At 38.0% G+C, this 18,952-nt stretch overlaps 1 protein-coding gene across 1 annotated transcript in view; it reads right to left on the reverse strand.

Annotated features, from left to right (window-relative positions):
- Window positions 1-18,952, reverse strand: part of VPS41 (VPS41 subunit of HOPS complex) — a 104,039-nt gene that overhangs the window by 65,060 nt on the left and 20,027 nt on the right. Inside the window, exon 4 of the mRNA XM_080339903.1 lies at window positions 16,644-16,721. Within this exon, the coding sequence (XP_080196029.1) occupies window positions 16,644-16,721 (78 nt within the window). The remainder of the gene's footprint in view (window positions 1-16,643; window positions 16,722-18,952) is intronic.

The raw sequence follows: 18,952 nt of genomic DNA on the forward strand, positions 1-18,952 counted from the left end.
TAGGGCTTCTGGAATTACATAAAAAGTACATCATAAAAAGTTATATAAAGAACACACTGTCCAGATGGACTATCTACAGGAGATAAACTGAGGTCTTCTCACAGCCTTTAGAAAGCTTTTCCTCATAATCTTTCACACACAAAAATATTCCAACTCAGGGAAATGAAGCTTTCCTCTCTTCCACCTTGAAAGGAATATATGCACAAATCACATTGCATTTTCTGGAAGCTTTTTTCTAATCAAGGTTGAACCTCTGAGCCCTGCACTGCCACAGCTGCCTGAGGAGCCAGGAAAAGGATGCTGCCAGTCCTTTTGCTTTCCCACTTCCTTGTATGCAGGAGACACCACTCTTGGTCTCTGTGCCACTGCAAAATGCTATATGGAAATATCACAATTACCGCCTATCACAAAGCGGCCTTTCAGCTGTGTGCTGTTTGCCAAAAAAGTGCACTGCTGAGGAAGCCATAGAATTGTTTTGGCTTGGAAAGACCTTTGAGATCATCAAGTCCAAACATTAACCGAGCACTGTCAAGTCCACCTCTAAGCCTTGTCCCTAAGCACCTCATCTATGTGTCTTTTAAACTCCCTCCAGAGGTGGTGACTCAACCACTTTCCTGGGCAGCCTGTTCCAGTGCCTGACAACCCTTTTGGTGAAGAAGTTTTCTCCTAGCAGCCAATCTAAACTTCCCCTGGTGCAACATGAGGCCATTTCTCAAACGAACTTTCCTTGACTTACGTGTTCCAGAAGTATTTTCATCTGTCATAGAGTGGTTATGTTGCACTTCAAAACCAGAAGCAAACGCATCACCAGCAGTGCCAGCAGCTGGTGCACATTCCCTGCCTGCCTCCCGACACATTTGGGGGGTGTCAGCTGAGGAGCTGAGCTGAAGGCGGTAAGCCTGCTGGTGGGGTCAACATCCTTGTGAAACCTTTGATTCTCAGACGCTGCACACACAGTTGGCTGATGCCAGGACTGGAGGATGCCAAGTAAGACAAGACATGTCACTTGTCAGTCTCACTTTCTAGAAGTTCCATAAAAATTGTTAGCATGCACTTCTGTTCCTGCCTTACCTTGAAAATTCCTTTCTACACTTCTGCTTGCTCATAGTACAAAATAATATTTTGTCTCTATTGAGGGGGAAAAAAAAAAGCTAGCATGTCTCTGCCATTCCCTCTACAATGAGAAACACCTCTGGCCCCCTGAAAGCACAAACACAGAAAGTTCAACTGAGTTCACCATGTATGTGGCATGCATTTTTGTTCTGGGCTGCATCTAAGTTGCCACTGCCTCAACTTTCTCAAAGGTTCTTCTATAACTCTGCAATTGGAAAGCCAAAAAGTACATCTTAATTAGCCTCACCCTGACACAGGATCATATGCTAAGTTACGGTGTTCAAATGGTTCCTCCCTCCAGCACCTGAATCTGCCAACAGAGCTGACAAGACAGCAGCAGCAGATCTAGCAGCACACCTGTGTGATGGCTCTTCCTGAGACACTCTACTGCAACAAAGCCCAAGACAAAGAGAAACAAAATAGGATACTGCACAAGAGCTGACAGCCCAATCCTGCAGTCCACACTGTTCCCACGTTCCTGGCAAATGGCTTTGATAAAGTTTGACACTCAAAAAATGAATCGAAGGAAGTAGGTAAGACTATGTAAGCTACCTTCACATAAATGTGAAGATAAGGAGCAGGATGATGGAATTTATCTACCATGCTGCAGTCTGGAAGCCACCTGGCACTTCAGAGATGAAATGTGCGATTGCTCTCAGGTGACCAAAGGATGCCTAGAAAGGCAAAACCTCTCTTTATATATATGCAGAATACTATGGGAAAAGGCATTTTCACAGTATTTACATTTTTTTCCACATTCAAAATTGCACATAATACTTCAGAACTGGTTTTTGATGATTTTCAATGATTTGATTTTGAAATTTGATGATACAGTATTTCAGGACTCTGTGTATCACTGGTAACTTGTTACAAGCCCTCTGCGTGCCCAACATCTCTGTCTTTTACTTTCTCAATTTTTTTTTTCCTGTTGTCTGCAGTACACACAATGATGACAATCAGGGAAGACAAATAAGTTTAACTAAAAGCAGACCTGCTCACTTACAGAAACCTCGAGCTAAGTTCCAACAGGAGATGCTATTCTAGATGATGCACAGAAGGCAAAGCAAACACAGAGAATTTATTTTTTTCAAGATTCAAGTTGAATTGGCACTATAGGCTACTGCCTGTTCACTGATGTTACCAGCCAGAACTTCCTACGGAGCTCAGAAAGTGATAATAGACCGTGAACTTAAAACCAGACACATCTGAATGTTAAACGCATTTTAAAATAAAGACCCAGCAAGGGGAAGAATAGATATTGACAGGACCTTCTAGTGCAGAGCCAAGTAACAGTCAAGCCTACCATTTTCAGAACTACATTCCACTGGAAAACTGTTTGAAGATTCGTATCTAAAACTATCCAGGAAATCAGAAATAAAAGACCACAGATAAAACCGGTATATGTGTTATCTAAACCAAAGTGTTTCTTCTGGAATCAGTTCCAATTAATGTTTTCATATCAATTATTTTTATAAATATACTGCTGTGCCAGTCGAAGTTACTTACCATTTCAAATTTAGTTATATTTATATTCTGTCAACACCCTGTGGATAATTTTGATATTTCAGAAAAGAAGAACACAGATAATTTTGTGAGTTACTCTCCCTCATCCTGCTCTTCTTGGTTTTGTTTTTGTTTGTTGTTTGTTTTTTTTTAAATTAAACATTATCAACTTAATCACGGAGTTACAACCATCTTTCCCTTGTGGTGTGTTGTTTTTGTGTTTGTTTGGTTTTTTTTTTCATTTTTGTTTTTTAAATCTTATTCTTCTACCTAACCCACTGAAGAGTTTAATTTGCCTGGCAAAAGAAAATAGGCTTTGGGTTTTACAGTACGGAGGATAAATGCCCTTCCGGCAACATCCACCTTTATAGGTCAACAAAAGATGAAGAATCACTCAAGGTTAGAGAGGACACAGGTAGTCAGTAGCTCATCAGAACCTGCAAAACTGATCATTCGATACAGTCAGAACCAGGATATGCTCCGGGCTTTGGTCAGTTGACTGTTTTAAAAGAATTTTCAATGGGTGGGGAAAAACAAACAAACAAAAACCACTGTCCAAATGTTCAGACATCATATTTTTTCTTAAAAATAAATACATTAAGCATTACAACAGCAATCTGAGGTCAAAGTGACAATCTAAAAATTAGGAAGATATAATCCATGTAAATATTACTCAGTTAATAGATGATCTAATCTTAAACTGCATGCCATACAACCAGAAGCAGATGTATATAAGACCTTGAGGAAATGACTAATAATTACTTAATTGGCACTATACTGAGTAATTTTTTTTTAACCTAATCAGGACCCCTAGTATTAGGCAATAAAAGGAAAAACACTCAACTTCTTTGTGGTCACAACAATACTTAGAGTTCTGTATCAATAATAGGCACACACACAGTATTCTAAAGCAATATAATTCAAATCTGGCAATAGGGAGGATCCTGTTAGTTAGGGGAAGAAATACACTGAAATTATTAACCTGAGAACAGCTTCAGAAATTCATAAAGTGTGGAAGTTCTGGCAAAGAAGGAAGAAACGCCTTCAGCTGAATTTCCATTAGCTGCAGTTTTCTTTCTGATGGAGACATGTTTGGAATTCTGGACAACATAAGTAAGTTTGACTGCTCAAAATCAATAATGTCAAGCTGACATTATAGAACAAAAAAACGTTACCTTAATGGAAGAAAGAAAAGTTTAGGGAGAGGGAGAAAAACCTAACAGGCACCTTGCACATAAAGATCTAAATGGAGGCTTGTGCAAAATTCTAAATTTAAAGGAAAAGAAAATCAAGTATCTACCAAATGTACCTCATGTTATAATCAATTACCTAATGCAAAATGCTTGAAATAAATCACTTAGTATAGATTATGTCAGCTCTTCTATTAAGAGTAAATCCAGGGCCACTCAGAAAGCTTCTTTTAATTGTGTTCTTTGTGGCAACTCCTTCTCCCCTGCCACTCATCATCAACCCACCTTATACTATCAGTCCCCTAGTGGTAAACCTGAGAAATCAATCTGCTAATGTATAATTTGTAAAGCTTCTCTGACTAACAAATGGATAATTGATTCTTTCACAAATGCTGCATCCCAATGGATATGAAGTGGATGAACAAGAAACGTAAGACTGGATTTCACTCCCATTCTGTGAGAAATGCAATATTTACAAGCTAGGAATCTAAACGTTTTAATAGTTGCCTGTGACTTCATGCCTTTTAGCCACGGTTAGCAGGAAAGCAACACACCCATTAGGAGTGTGAAAAGCAAAGCAGTGTTCGATCATACTTACAGCAAAGCTCATTTTACTTCAAGAGGTTCCCAACGCTAATACAACCCCCTTAAGCAGCATTTTCATCCATCCTTTAAAAAGAATTTTCAGAAACTTTTCCTAAATTTACCCAAACATTTTTATTTACCTAAATACACACACACATATACGTACCCAAAGAAGAAAAACGCCCACAGGTCTTTTTTCTGGTACATTAATATCAATCTGGATCTATATAATCACTACATAAGCTGACCTCCATACTAAGGTAAATTGTATGTACAGAGTTTGAATTGTAATAAAAAAACCTCTGTCTCCTACAAGTGCCCATTTTTGATTTATTCATATGTTTTCATCTGCATGACATTCACATAAACAAGCATGTAAACCTCCAACGTACAGTGATATGACTAATCAACACACTGCTTAAAAAGTTAGCCCACTGGAGTAAGGACCACCATTTTTATGTTTGTATTATTTGCACCATGGTGGAGGTATCCAAGTGCAAAATACAGAAAGTGCCCCAGTTATTGTCATAACTCAGCTAAGATCCTCTCAAAACACAAGCCTTGCTCTAGGTAGGATGAGGAATTTGCTTTGAATAGAGCCCCAACTTTTCAGCTTTTACATCAGTAAATTAGACATTCTATATGCATCGACACCAATGAATTGTGAAAAACAGACAATGCCTCCTTGAAGACTAATGGAAAAAAAAACCCAACAAAACAAACCTAAGCAAGTGATGAATATTCTCTTTCTCCAAGGGTGCCTTTCCAACCCAAAATTATAACCTTAGCCCACCTGGAAGAAAGCCTAATTTACCTAACTTGTCAAAAAAGGAGTTCTAGTTTTCAGTGTCTCTTCATTCTGGGAAGTGGCAGGAGGTGATAACAAATAAATCAGATAGTGAGTCTTTCACCATTTAAAAAAAAAAAGAAGTGTGCAACAGCTGAGCACAAAGCACATTGCATGTTGTTTGTCCTGTTTGTTTTGATTTCAGAACACCAATGCCCACAGATGTCTTACACTGAGGAACTACCTTAAAAAGGACAATACTGAACCCATACACTTTTCTTGCCCCAGATGCTTCAGTGCTGCACTGACTTATGCCTATTTTACGTATTTGTAGAGTTTTACTGATACAATAGAGGGAAAAGCAACTGAGAAAAGCAACTGAGAAAAGCAAATCCTGATGCTGTATCATGTTTACTTATACAAGGCAAATAGTACACACATACCTATGTGTTCGTACACAACAGACAAGCATGATATAGCAACACACAAAGGCTTTAACAGAAAAGGCAGCTTTAAAACTTACAGAAAAAGCTGTTCACCACTGCATGCAATAGAAGTAGTATACTCTGAATTTACAACACTTAAATTTTCATTTGATGAAAATTTACTAATATCCACACCAAAGAGGTTTTGTTCAACAATACTGGCAGCTAAATTCTGATAAGTAAGTGAGGATTCCTGCTCCAGTGCTTTTCCTGTAACACTCTTGAATCTGTCATGCTCCAAATGAAAAATGGGAAATTATATTGAAGAAAAGGGAGGGGGGAAAAGCTGGGGAGAATGACAAGGTCTGGGACACAGAACAATAACAACATTAACTTTTATTTTGTCTGTGGAAAGGCAGACCTTGCCTACAAAACAAAAATAGCAAGATCTCAAAAGCTTGTCTAAAACTAGGGAAATATGAGGACGAGGAATCTCTCATATGCAGTCTGAGAAAGTGAGAAAGACCAAAAAAAGCCTACAGTGATTTCAATATTTTCCACATGGGTGAATCCCCTAATCTTGTTCATCAACTACAGGGACTAGGAGAGAAAAAAATCCAAGGAAAAAAAAATTAACAAGGGATCTCCCTAAATCTGTAGTAGTTGCTAGATAATCAGAATGCTTGTCTAGGAATGATGGAACTATTACTGAAAACAAATCTATACTGAAACCCTACACTGCTTCCTAGCAGAGTTTAACCATTAGATAATACCTGATGGATTCAAAGTTGAATCTCTTTTCTTTCAAAACACTGGTGTGTAAGGGAATATCCTCCCGGGAGCTCTGTGCCAAAGTAAACCAATTACTCGTGTTTCCTCCTCTCCCCAGGTCCCCTTCACCATCCACTATGTAACTGCAGGGCTTCAGCACTGGTATGTCCTAAGCCTGCCTCTAGTTCTGGGGTGCTCCGTGTATTAAAGCCACCTGAGAACATGAAGCAATATTCCCCACCACACGCCCATGGGGAGAGTTGAAGTACAGGTGGAGGACGGAGGAAGTGCTGCAGGCAGTGCCTACGTACATGTTCCTTGGTAGACTCAACAGCATTGGAGAAGACTATACCAAGCAGCCCAGAGGGTCCCCTCACTCATTTCTCTAACTGTTTTCTTTTCAGAACAGCTCCCCAAGCACAATGAACTTGAAGAATTCATCACTGAGCATTAACTTTCCACACAGGCTACTGAATTATAAATGGGCTTTGAAGAATAATAAAAAATAAATAAATAAATAAATAAATAAATAAATAGGTAATCTAAACCTCTGACGAAGAAACTTAAGCGGGTACTTTCACAGCTTGTTTCTTACAGAATACCCCCAACTGCTGTCACTAATGTATTTAACAAGAATTTGTAGAATTCAGTCCACCAAAGTAGAAAGTATGAGATTTTTCTCCATTTCTTGATAAGCCACATTTTAGAGATGTGACTGATGAGAGGCCAACCAGGTCATACAGTGCAACTTCTTGTCAAGACAGGTTTTCTCTTTAGAGATTATATTTTATTGATGCTTGGATCAAACAACTTTTAATGAAGCAAGAAGGCTCTTGACTATTCTTCTTACGGATCATGCATTGTTGTGCCAACTTCATTTCCAGGAAGGCTTTAACAACAACCATGACGTTCATCTCACTCTGTGACCTAACACAGGACAGAGGATACAACCATGTGGAGCCTGGCATCCCTGCTTCTCCATACATTCCATGATGTAGCCATTATTTTCTTCACAACTACATAGTTTTGTTCCTTCTATCAGCTCCTGCAATGAAAAACTGCACTAAGTGCCTTCTCCAGTTATTTTAGCCTGTCAACCATTCCACTACAGACAATCATCCCAACCCAGTGCCTACTGAAATCATAGAATCACAGAATAGTTTGGGTTGGAAGGGACCTTCAAAGGTCATCTAGTTATGGATTGGCAAAAGCAACAGCTATATGCAAGAACAAATACATTTCCTGCTTACTGAAAGCACTGTATTCTCCTTGGACACCCAACTCTGGAACTTCATTTGCAATTATATCATCTGGGAAAGTCTCACAAACCCATCAGAGATACTCAACAATGATCAACGTTGGCTGTCTGATTCTTAACAGGATCCTAAAAATGTCTGCAAATCAAAAAGATGGGGGAAGAGGGAGGAGAATACTCACACAAGTAGAAACTATGGATCATGAAGTGCAGTGTAACTTACTGTAAGAGGCATATTGTGTGCCACTGTGACAGTGAGACAGGGAAAGCTGAATGTGAAGATGAATTGATCCTGTGCAACTTCCTCAACGCATTTACATACAAAGAGGCTCTATTTCAATACCAGCGAAGTGCAGACATGACTGCTTATAATAAACTTTAAATAAAGTAGATCAGAAAAGCCAACAGATTCATTCATTCCTCCATCTTTACCCTGCTCACATTTCACAGCTCCTGTCTTCAAAACTGCCAAGACCTGCAGCAACTATAGACTTCAATTAGCAGCCAGTTTTGGTTACAGTGGTGAATCTTCCAACACCAAAATACCACCCCTGAAATTTCTTATCCTTTTAATTCTCTGTGTCACAAGACACTGAGTGGAACTACCTTCCTCAGCAAGATCACAGGGGAGATGGCCAGTGTGAAAGCAGCTACTTTGGTCAGCAGCCACTCTGAGGCTATTAGCACCCAAGACTGGTCAAATCTGGACTGTCCACATTTAGCATTCCATCAGGAGTGCAATAAACAACTGCTATGCACACTGTCATGTCTTTTAAAACAAATAAGTCTCATCCTGCAGAAAGGAATCTTTATTAGATTTGCAAAGTTCATTATCAATAGTATCTTAGTCCCTATGGGAAAAAATACTTAGTTTTGCCTTCATGTTTTGTTCATCATATTATGCCCCTGTTATGTCATTCTGTGTTTTTAATACTGCTGCATTTTTATTGTTAATGGAAACAAAGGGCTGTAGCTCTATCATTAATGTCAACTTGCATAAAAAACATTGTCCTCTAGAACTCAGTTGCTTTGGACTTTCTAACTAGGAAAACATTTTCTAATGCAAATAATATTTTATTAATGCCAGAACTCTGAATAATTCTGACAAGCAAACTGCTATTATTTTGTATATGTGCACGCAAGTGCCTGCCTTCTGTATAGAGGAAAATGCCATCCAGGTATAATATGCCATTTGAAAGGAAAACAGCAGTATACTAGCTTCTTAGGAATCAAACCTTTCCAAGTCCTCCCTATGCTTTTAGAGGTTGTTAGGGTTTAGAAAACGCACATCTGTGTTACCGGGCTTTTATGAAAAGACTTCATCAGTGCTACCTGAAAGCAGCTGTTTCATTGCTGCTAATAAAAACTCTACAGCAACTTGGCCCAGTGGTCCAGCTGTATGTCAGCAAAGAGTGTTTAGGGAGGGTAGGAGACAGAAGTGGCACAATAGGCTTCTGAGATGAGTGGAAAAAGGAAACGGTGAACCACTGACTGTGTGTCTTGTGTCAGTCAATATCACCTGGTCAAACCAGAAAGTTCCCAGTAGGACAGAGGCATCCGTGAGATGGTGAGAATCTGTGGCTTTTCGAGTACCAACAAGTAGTAAAAGACAGAACAAACTAGCAGCATCATGTCTTTCTTGTCAGCAACTAAGCCTCTGGAAGGCACAGAGAAGTGTGTTCCTTATTTAACAGTTGCTTGAAATTTGTTGGGAGTCTTTAAGAGTTAATTACACCCTAGAAAGGTAATCTTTTGCTTAAACCAGAGATGAAAAAAATACTATAGTGCATGGTTGTTTAATGTCTTTGAAATTAGAAAGTATGTTCCTGTGTTTTTCTTAAAAGGAAATAAATTTTATTGCCTAATTTTGTTGTCAAATTATAGTGCACAGGGCAATTTTTTAGAGAAAAGGTCAGCAATAGTTGCAAACACAAATTACATTTTCTAAATAATCACAAGACATAGTATGCATTCAAACAGCAGATGTTACCAAACCTGGATGGTGAAAGAAAAAAAAAAAAAGTTTTGAGGATTTTGATGTTTCTGCATAATGTCACAAATAATTTTGCCAAAAAATGTTTGAAAATGCCACATGGCAATTCACTTAGCAGAATTATAGTAAGGTCATCTACTTGATCTTTCACAAAAATAGACTCAGATTTTCTACAAGGTCTGATAAAAAAAAATAAAAAACACACTGGAAACTTTGCCCTTTCACTGACCAAGAATGCTGTATTAAGTATCATAGCAGTAATGTCCTTCATGTTTAGCGTTCTCCCAAAATGAGATCGTTTTACTTAGAATTTTCCAGATTTTTTTTTTGAGAACACACTAAATCTGATAGGATCCTACCAAGTCAAGAGAAACTGAGCTATTTGCTATGTCTAGATGATTGTGACAAAACAATATTCAGTCACAGCCCTTTAACATCATTATCAGGTGACATTAACAAAATCTTAGTGAAATCAGAGACATTAAAGAGGGCTGCTAAGGTACCTTAAACATAACACCTTTACAATTGGTCATGAAATGCAACTAACAGACAACAGGATACCCACTCTGTAGAAAACTGATTGACACTGGAGAACAGAAAGGAAACTTCTTCCTATGCATCTATGTCAAAAAAACAAAGGAAAAAGAATGTGCATTTGGAGAGTAATGAAGCTGTAAGAAAGATCATTCAGTCTGAGGATGGGGCTGATATCCTTCTCTAAAGAAGGGAGATGGGCAACATAGCTGCTAGTTCAAAAGACAATGAAGAAACAAATGCAGTCCCAGAAACAGCTGATGAAGTACTTTGGCTTTATACTTTAAATGAAATTAATTTAATCCACAGCATACATGTTATTGCTTGTGACCACACAAGCATGTGTTTGACTTGTATGAGCTAACATCATTCAAGAAATAGATGTCTAGACCATACAAGACATTCTGCAGCTGAACCCACACTCTCAACTAAACTTTTTACATTATTCTGCTCTAAGCTACAGAGTTATTGCAAGCTACAAGCCTGAAAGAATAAATGGTCATGCTTACCTCATTTTTCAGCTTATAAAAATTAATCATACATTATACTACAATTGTTTACACCTCCTATATTTCATTCATACTCCAAGCAACATTTCTAGTAATAACAAATGCCTTCAACATCTATCTGATCTCTTTATTTAAGTAAAAATGTATGCAACGCTCCCTTCAAAGGAAAGTTAGTGGATACAAAGACGATAGGCAAAACATCTATGAGAGGTGTTTTGGTTTCAGTCATGTCAGACAAGAAACTTTTCTAGACCTATGGAATAACTGCTCTGATGTGACAATTTTTGCCAGTGTAGTACCTCACTTCTCAGCCAGTGACAGAGACACCCAGGGACACCACAATTCCTACCAAGGAAGGGTCCTAATCCTCAACAGCTCCACAGTTCCCTTTGGAAACACTCCAGGTCACAAACAACCTAATAAATACAGCATCAGGACAAACATCATAAGACATACTTTCCAAGGCTTTATGACATCCAAAAAGACAAACTCAAAAGGCCATCTGAGTTACTCCCACAGTTACTGTAAAAACCTCTGGATTTCCAAATCATCGCAAGTTATAATGAAAAGATGGGTAGACAGATGTAGAAGAAGGCCTGTTAAATTGGGTGTAGACATCCAAGTCTTAAAAGCGAGATCCCGAAGCATGTCACTTTTCTCCAGTTTTTCCATTTGGCAGAGTTTAGGGTTAACTTAAAGCATTTAAGACATAGGACTGCACCGCCCATTTGGGTGGGAGGTCCCATTGAGGGGAAGGAAGCCTGTCTGCTGCATATACACTTGCTCCTATCAAAAACTTCATTTTTTCCTTTGGGTTTTGGAGACTACATTTATAGCAGTATGCTTGGTTTTGTACAAAACACAGGATTTCAGCTTCAAATTATAACAGGCGCAGTGACACTTTGCAAACACTAACACACAGCTACCCAGATCTTTACTCTAAGTTCTGTTGCTTCATTTCCCAACCAAGTCTTCTGTGTCTGAAAGTGACAACTAAAATGATGTAGTTAAAGTTATAAACAGGGAATTTTAAGTAGCCTGTCAAAATAAGTGACATTTATAGCATCTTAGTCTTAAACTTTCATGTAAAGTTCCATTCAAAATAACTTCCTCATTATACAATCAAATGCTTAAAGTTACCTTCCCTATTGAAAGATGCCGCATTATCTCTTACAGCATCAGTGGGCTCTGCATCATCTCCAGCAGCACCATTTAGTGCTTAAACAACAGCTGCTTCCTCATTAGGAAATATGCTTTTCTCTTTAGCAATCAAACCCTTTGAAAAGCACATCAAGTCAACCAAAACCTCTGACATTTTCTTTGCAACCTGCTGGGGTATCAGCAAAACCAACAGGCTGGTGAGTGCTGTAACTTTAACAGATCCAAGGGCAACAATATCACCATGGAAGGAACTGCCCTTTAATTTTTCAAGATAGCAGAGATGACCTAGTGATTTTGGATTTCTGCCACTCCAATTAAAACAAAATAAAAAAAAATGTTTAGTACTACACAACGTGAGACAATTGGGGAAAAATAATAAAAAGAAAAAAAAAAAAAAAAGGTGAGGCCAGGAAAGAAATAAGTGGAAAAAGAAATGCTCTGAGAAGGGGCCTCTACTTAAAGTTTCATTCTTCTTGAAATTCTAGCACTCTTGAACAGCTCACAAACGTTGCATGCTAAAAGGACTTCAATTTCTTTGCACTAATAGAAGCTTCAAAACACTATTTACATTGTTGTTTAGGCTCATGCATCACCTCTGAAATACCTCTGATGCATTAAACATTTAAATCCCCCCTACTTGTAAAATAGAAGACATTTCCCCTTCTCCCTGACTATCATGGGCACCAGCCAAGACTTCTTACAATTTTTGCTTTAAGTTTGATGTTTATTAGAAGACCGGAATGGGGGCAGATTTTCTTGCCCTTTGAAAGGTTTTTGATTTGTTACTTAACTAAACATGTTTGTACAGCTTTCTTCATATCTACAAGTCCTTAATCCACAAGATGTCAGTTGAGGCGATAATTATATTAATAAATTGTAGACAGTCTAAAAAGAAAAGAAAGATGGTGAGGCATTTGGAATTAACATGCTGTGAATCAGTCCTGCATCATCCTTTGTCAGTGGCATTAGCAGGCTTTTTTCCCCTCTTCCTGTTGCCTTTTAGTAATAATTTTCAGTGCGTTTGACACATTTCATCTCACTCAATGCACTGAACCCTAATACAAGAGAACACCAGTTTGTCAAACATACGTTATTTGAGGATGCATATCAGTTAATCTTAGGCGGCTGACATTGTCAAAGACAGCCACGCCGGCAGGAACTGCAAGCACGCCAGGAACTGCAAGCACGCCGGGCAAGGAGGAAAGGGGGATGATGCGAAAGTACCAACCTGGCTGCTGAGACAGCAGCACCACCCAAAGCCAAAGGCCAAAGCCCCCAAATTCCTGTCTCTGGATTCTCCATAAACCACAAGTGCCCCACGCCAGTTTCAAAGCACATTTTGCAAACCTGAAATGACTGGACGTCTGCCCAGCACAGGACCCAGCATCAAGTATTTTAGGAGCAAGGTGAGAGCAAGGCTGTTCCAAAAAGACTTTCTAGTTGTCTACCTCAGTTTCACAGAAGCCTCTGTGAATATTTATGGGTCAAAGTACAGCATGTGATTAAGTCTTTGTAATACCAGGGCCAGTATTTGCAACTCAGCACACCCACGTTGTTTTGCTGCTATGGACATTACAGAATGAAGTCCTAAAAGGTTTTTTTTCTAAACAATAAAAACCAAACAAAAATGTTACAATAGCATAACTTCTAGGGAGGCCATTACATTTTAGTGTTTCTTACAGCTGCCTTTAGCAATTTAAAATGCTAAATGCATTCAGCCTTGAACAGGAAGATCATAATTAAAAAATTGGCCATTTTGGAGATTATGCAACATACCTGTGAGGTTTTTTTCCCTCAAAGCTCACAGGAGCTGGAGACATTATAAAGTAATTATGCTGCAAACCCCCTGAGACCAGTCTCTATTTCTGTTTTACAATTTGACCAATATGGAAAATAAATGATTTATTATAAAAACAAAATTCTCATCTCTTTGATTTTCAAGCCCATTTATGTTACTGAACATGGCTACCTGAGATTAGGAAAGAAAAATGGAAATCAAGAGGACTATGACAGTAGTAATGGTATTTTTCTACATATATGTCATATGAACTTGCTATTAAAATAAATTTTTTTAAAAAGGCTAAAATAAAAACCTCTCTCCCCCTTCTGGTTTATTTCACACATTACCACTACTTAGGATATAGCGACTTTTAAAGTTTCCTGTCTATTATTAGCTTTTTCTATTTACACATTAAACAGACTTTTTTTTTTTTTATTTCCCTACTTGGCTTTAAAAATAAGTAAAACCCTGAAAAATTCCGGTAAAGACTCATACGCAGAACAATTCTTTGAATTACATAACTGATTTATTTCAGACAAAGGGATTCATGTTGCTATCCTTGCTATTCATTTCTGCCTTCTCATAAGACAGAAAACATTTGCTGAAAAGACTCTTTCAAAAAGAAGAATCTGTAAAATTCACTCCCTGGATATACTGTTTACTGCAAACAATTCCAAGATTTTAGTGGTAATATTGCTTGCTGTTTAATGAGAGACTACTTTATTTCCTCAGAACAATTTTTATACATTACTAATTTCCAGAAAATAGTAACAACAGATCCTTCTCCTACTTACAACTTCAAGGTAAAACCGTATCTGCCATTCCACCAGTGGAAACACTTCTCAGAAGGAATTTGCTAATTTTGGACCCAACAGAGAACCAGAGAAAAATACCACTAGGGAAAAAACTCTTTGCCTGTGGGCATTTACAAGGAATGCTTTGCACCTACAGGACTTTAGAAGCGACTCACCTCCTTCTCAAGAAAGGCTTAGGTTTTATTTGGGTTTCACTATACGGCAATGCACTAATGCAAATCCCCAAGGACCAGAGATAGTGAACAGGCGTTGGTAGGAGAGAACAGAAGGAAGAGCCCACCAAACATTTTGATAGCAACATCTCTAGTCTGCAGCGCAAGATCATGAAAAGTTCAGTTTAGAAGGAAAATATTCTGACATAGAGCAGCCAGTTCAGAACAAACTGTCTAGAGGTTCAGCAGCTGACAACATTCAGTCAGAAAACTTCTCTGCTCAAGCAGCCAAGGATATCACAGGGCTGCTTTGTTTCTCACACAGGCAGCTTACTCTGTTCTACAACACTTAGTTCCTTGGAAAACTTTTCTTTTGAAGATAAGTGGTCCTAGACAAAAATAATTTTTCTTCAAACTATAAAAAAGAAATAAAGAAGCACCCTTTCCATCTGATACATAACATAATTTACCCCTTGCACTGAAGACATGTATGTTACAAAAAGAAACATTAAGAATCTAATCCAAGAAACATTTCTTTTTCCTATTCTACATCTCAAATGCAGTTTGTACTCAAACAATAGGTTAAAAAATAAATAGCTGCCATATCTTTAAGAAGAAATGGCACAAAAATCTTCATCTTGAAGCAGGCCAAGTTTGGAAAACAGATAACCGAGTAAGCACTGTGGAGCAGAAGGTGGTTTATACAGTCCAACCTTAACTTCATGATAAGAAACCATCCTGCCAGCAGACACTGGTAAGACTTTTTATTAAAGAGAAGCAAAGAACAGAATATCAGATTTCAGTGGGTGGGCATAAAGAGGATGCAGGGATTTGGTTTTATAGTTTTTAGTAGAAAACAGGTCCCCTTGCTCTAGACCTAAGCAGTGCCCGAAGTCTTTACAGAAAGAGGATTTCACCTTTAGGAACCAGTGTGGGAGAACAGTGCCTTGGTGATGAAGTTAGGAAAAAAAATGTCAGTTCTACAAATGAACTCTTCCAAGTATCTGACACAGAGTGGAACGAATACCAGTCTAAGGCATTTAATGCCTGACTCAATAGAAAATCTCCACATCATTTGAGTGAGTCTTTCAGTCAGTCTTTTACCGCAAAGATAGAAAAGAAGAATTCAGGTACGCTTTAATCTGGCCTGCCACAAATACATTACTTCAGAGAGAAAGAAACTGTATCTTTAGCAAGTAGCATACACATAAAGTAATCTGAACTGTAAGGGAGACACCAAAAGCTTTTCCTCTTTCGAAATGCAGTCAGCATCTCCTCTGTGGGGCTGACGAACATAAAGTTAAAAGAAACGGGATAAGATAATTAGCTAGACTTTCATTAATACCCAATAAGATCATTTTAAATTTGACCAATGCTACATAGAAAATTTCCTTTGTCTTCCTCCTACCTCCCATGGAAGACAGGGCATTTGGAAATTAGATATTTAAAAAAACAAAAAACAACAACAACAAATATCCACAGTTAAAAGGAACTTTAAATACTCTAGAACAGAGCTCTAAATTTGGCATTTCATTCATCCTCTAATATCAAGAACCAGAATAAAGAAAACGTCTGCTGCTTCTCCTTCAATCAATACAATCCCTTAAGAGTCCACGTTTCAAAACATTCACATAAAATATTAGCATTATACATTTGCAGTAGATAAACTGAACCAGCAAGGCAATCAATCAATTTTCAATTACTTGTAGCAACTAGATAAGATGATAGTGCACACACTAACAACTGACAATAGTCACATAATGAGCAGGCTCATGCCTTGTGGTAGTTGGGTGTCTCTGGCGTACATAATTAATAATAACCATTTAAAATCATAAATATGTATTTCCTCTTCTGTCTTCATGAAGGAAGTTTATTATATGTAAACTGAGATGTGCTCATCACAAAACCATCCAGTGTAACTTCTTTCCGCATCTTATGCTATGGGGAGGGAGTTAATGAAATGCCTTAGTAAAATAACAGGTGTAGCAAGAGCATTAACTTATTTATCAATTAGCACATCACACCATTTTTACACCCCAGTAGATATGTTCTGAATAATGCCATACTTACAACATCAAACTTCTGTGTGATGTTCCCCTGGACATCAAGTAAATAAACTTTGCCATAATGTGTTCCCAGTGCCAAAAACTGTAAAAGAAACAGACTGATTACATAAACATAAAGACACCACAACCAAAACTACAGCAATGCCAAATGAACTTTGGGATGTTTGGCAGATTGATGATTAGCAGCACCTAGAATAAAAAAATGAAACAAAACAAAAATCAAAAAACCAGTACAACCACACTGCCTTCTATAGACAAAGCTTATTTTAACTCCATCTAAAGAATAAAACAGGGCCTTAAGCCCATATTACTGCGATAGTGCAAGTTAGCTGTCAGAATGAGTCATGAGGACCCTCATGCACCGACAACTAACGGTGTGTCTGCAGTCCGTACACACTGCCTGATGGACTGTGGCAGCAAATTAAAAATGCAGCGTGAAAGCCAGGACCAACACAGCCCTGAACTAGTTCCTCGATCCTTTCCGCAGCTTTGTTTTAATCATAACGGTTTCTGTCGGACTTTATTTTCAATTCTCCATCGTTAACATAAAACCCAAACATTCAAACGCAGCGTAAGGCCACCAGTAAGCCACTGGTAAAACACTGCTGAATTATGGAAGGTCTCTAACAGTGTGTTTAAGCACACAGATAACCACTGGGTTTGCCTTCCTTCACACAGTACTCCTGCGTTGAACACTCTTAAGACAAATACACTTTTCGTTAGAAGTCTCGGGAATTTCATTCTAAAAAACAGCAGCAAAATAAAGAAATCTCCACACAAATGCATGCTATCACAAACTTATTTTGATACAAACAAGAAGGGAATTGATTCTGAAAGATCTGCTGATAATTGAACCATGTGAATTACACCATATAGAGAAAAGGAAGAACTTCAGTACTACCTGATTTATGACATAGCTTTCTTTTATTCCCCCCCTCCTTTCAGCATTACTCAAATAGTCTAGGCTCCTCAATTCTCTGTATTTCACTGCATGTGAGCATGCTTCATTGCAACCTATAATGAAATGCTCAAATTTACAGGCACTGTTAAGCGTGTCAGTCAGGCAGCACAATCTTTAAAAAATAACCTTACAGAAAGTCAAGGTTTAAAAGGATTTATCAAAATGGAATTGCTTAAAATGAAATTTCAGTTCAGGCACTTAAAATATGAAGCTACATTAAAAGGAGTCAAAAAAGGGAAAGAAGGGGTTCATTAGAAATTCATCCCCTGCAATGCCTTTCACTCCTGCAAGGTTGCCTTTTTTCAGGAAGAAAAAAGTCCCCCGGGTAAAAAAATCAATACTGGTTAATAAAACATCAGGTGTGCAGACATAACTAGGTATGACTATTCCACTGCAGAGGCCTGCCTGAATGCACCAGGTGCCATGACGATTAGTCATCCAGTGCAGACAGCAAGCCTGGTGAAAATATGATGCTTTAGCAGTGAAAAGAAAAGAAATAATTCTGGGGGGAAATTAGTCTGGATACAGAAGCCAGATTTTCAGGATTCCCAGCAAAGTTAAACTGCTTTAAGCAGGGGCATATTTTACATAGTACAGCATAATTTTGCTAATGATGACTTTTTAGCAGGGCTTTTCCTGCTCTTGCAGTGAAGAAAAAAACAAGAAAGAAAAAAAGAACAAAACAGAATACACCCTTGCAAAACCTATAACCCAGCTTCCTTTTTAAGCTGTTTTAAGAGACCTATTCCTAAAAGACTCCAGTGCCTGGCTTCTAACAATATTGATCCTTCTCATAAATAGTGTATCTAGTTCACTGGAAAACTAAAATTGCTGGGATACTTAAACAGCTTTCCTGTATAGTCACTCTTTGTGACACTATAGTTAAAGCTCTATCTGTGTACATCCTTATAGAAAAATCACATTAATATCTTGGCTTTCAAAATTTACCTTAGGCTCAGGAAAAAAAGGTAACACAAACAAGCCACAGACCAGTAGGAAATGCTCGTCAATTTCCCAAGTATCTGTGTAATTCTAAGTCGTCCAAAACATATTGAAAAGACTTATTGTTTTCATTCACACAGTTAAAATATAAGCTTCATCTTAAGAGCTTCTTGAGCCATGGCAACAGTCCTTTGAGTAAAAGAAACACAGCACCTGTCAATCTAAAAATATATCCAAATAATAGAGACAGATCCCTCAACAGTAACTGTTACAGAGCTGTTACTGGCTGTGAAAAATTATACATTCAGAAAACAGCTATTATGTTTTACATACTAATAGTTTCATGACAAATCACTAACTCATACTTTCAGATGCTCTTCAGCATTCCTCAATATTTTAAAATGTTATTC

Source organism: Nesoenas mayeri (genome assembly GCF_963082525.1).
Source record: "Nesoenas mayeri genome assembly, chromosome: 2".
NCBI lineage: Eukaryota > Metazoa > Chordata > Aves > Columbiformes > Columbidae > Nesoenas > Nesoenas mayeri.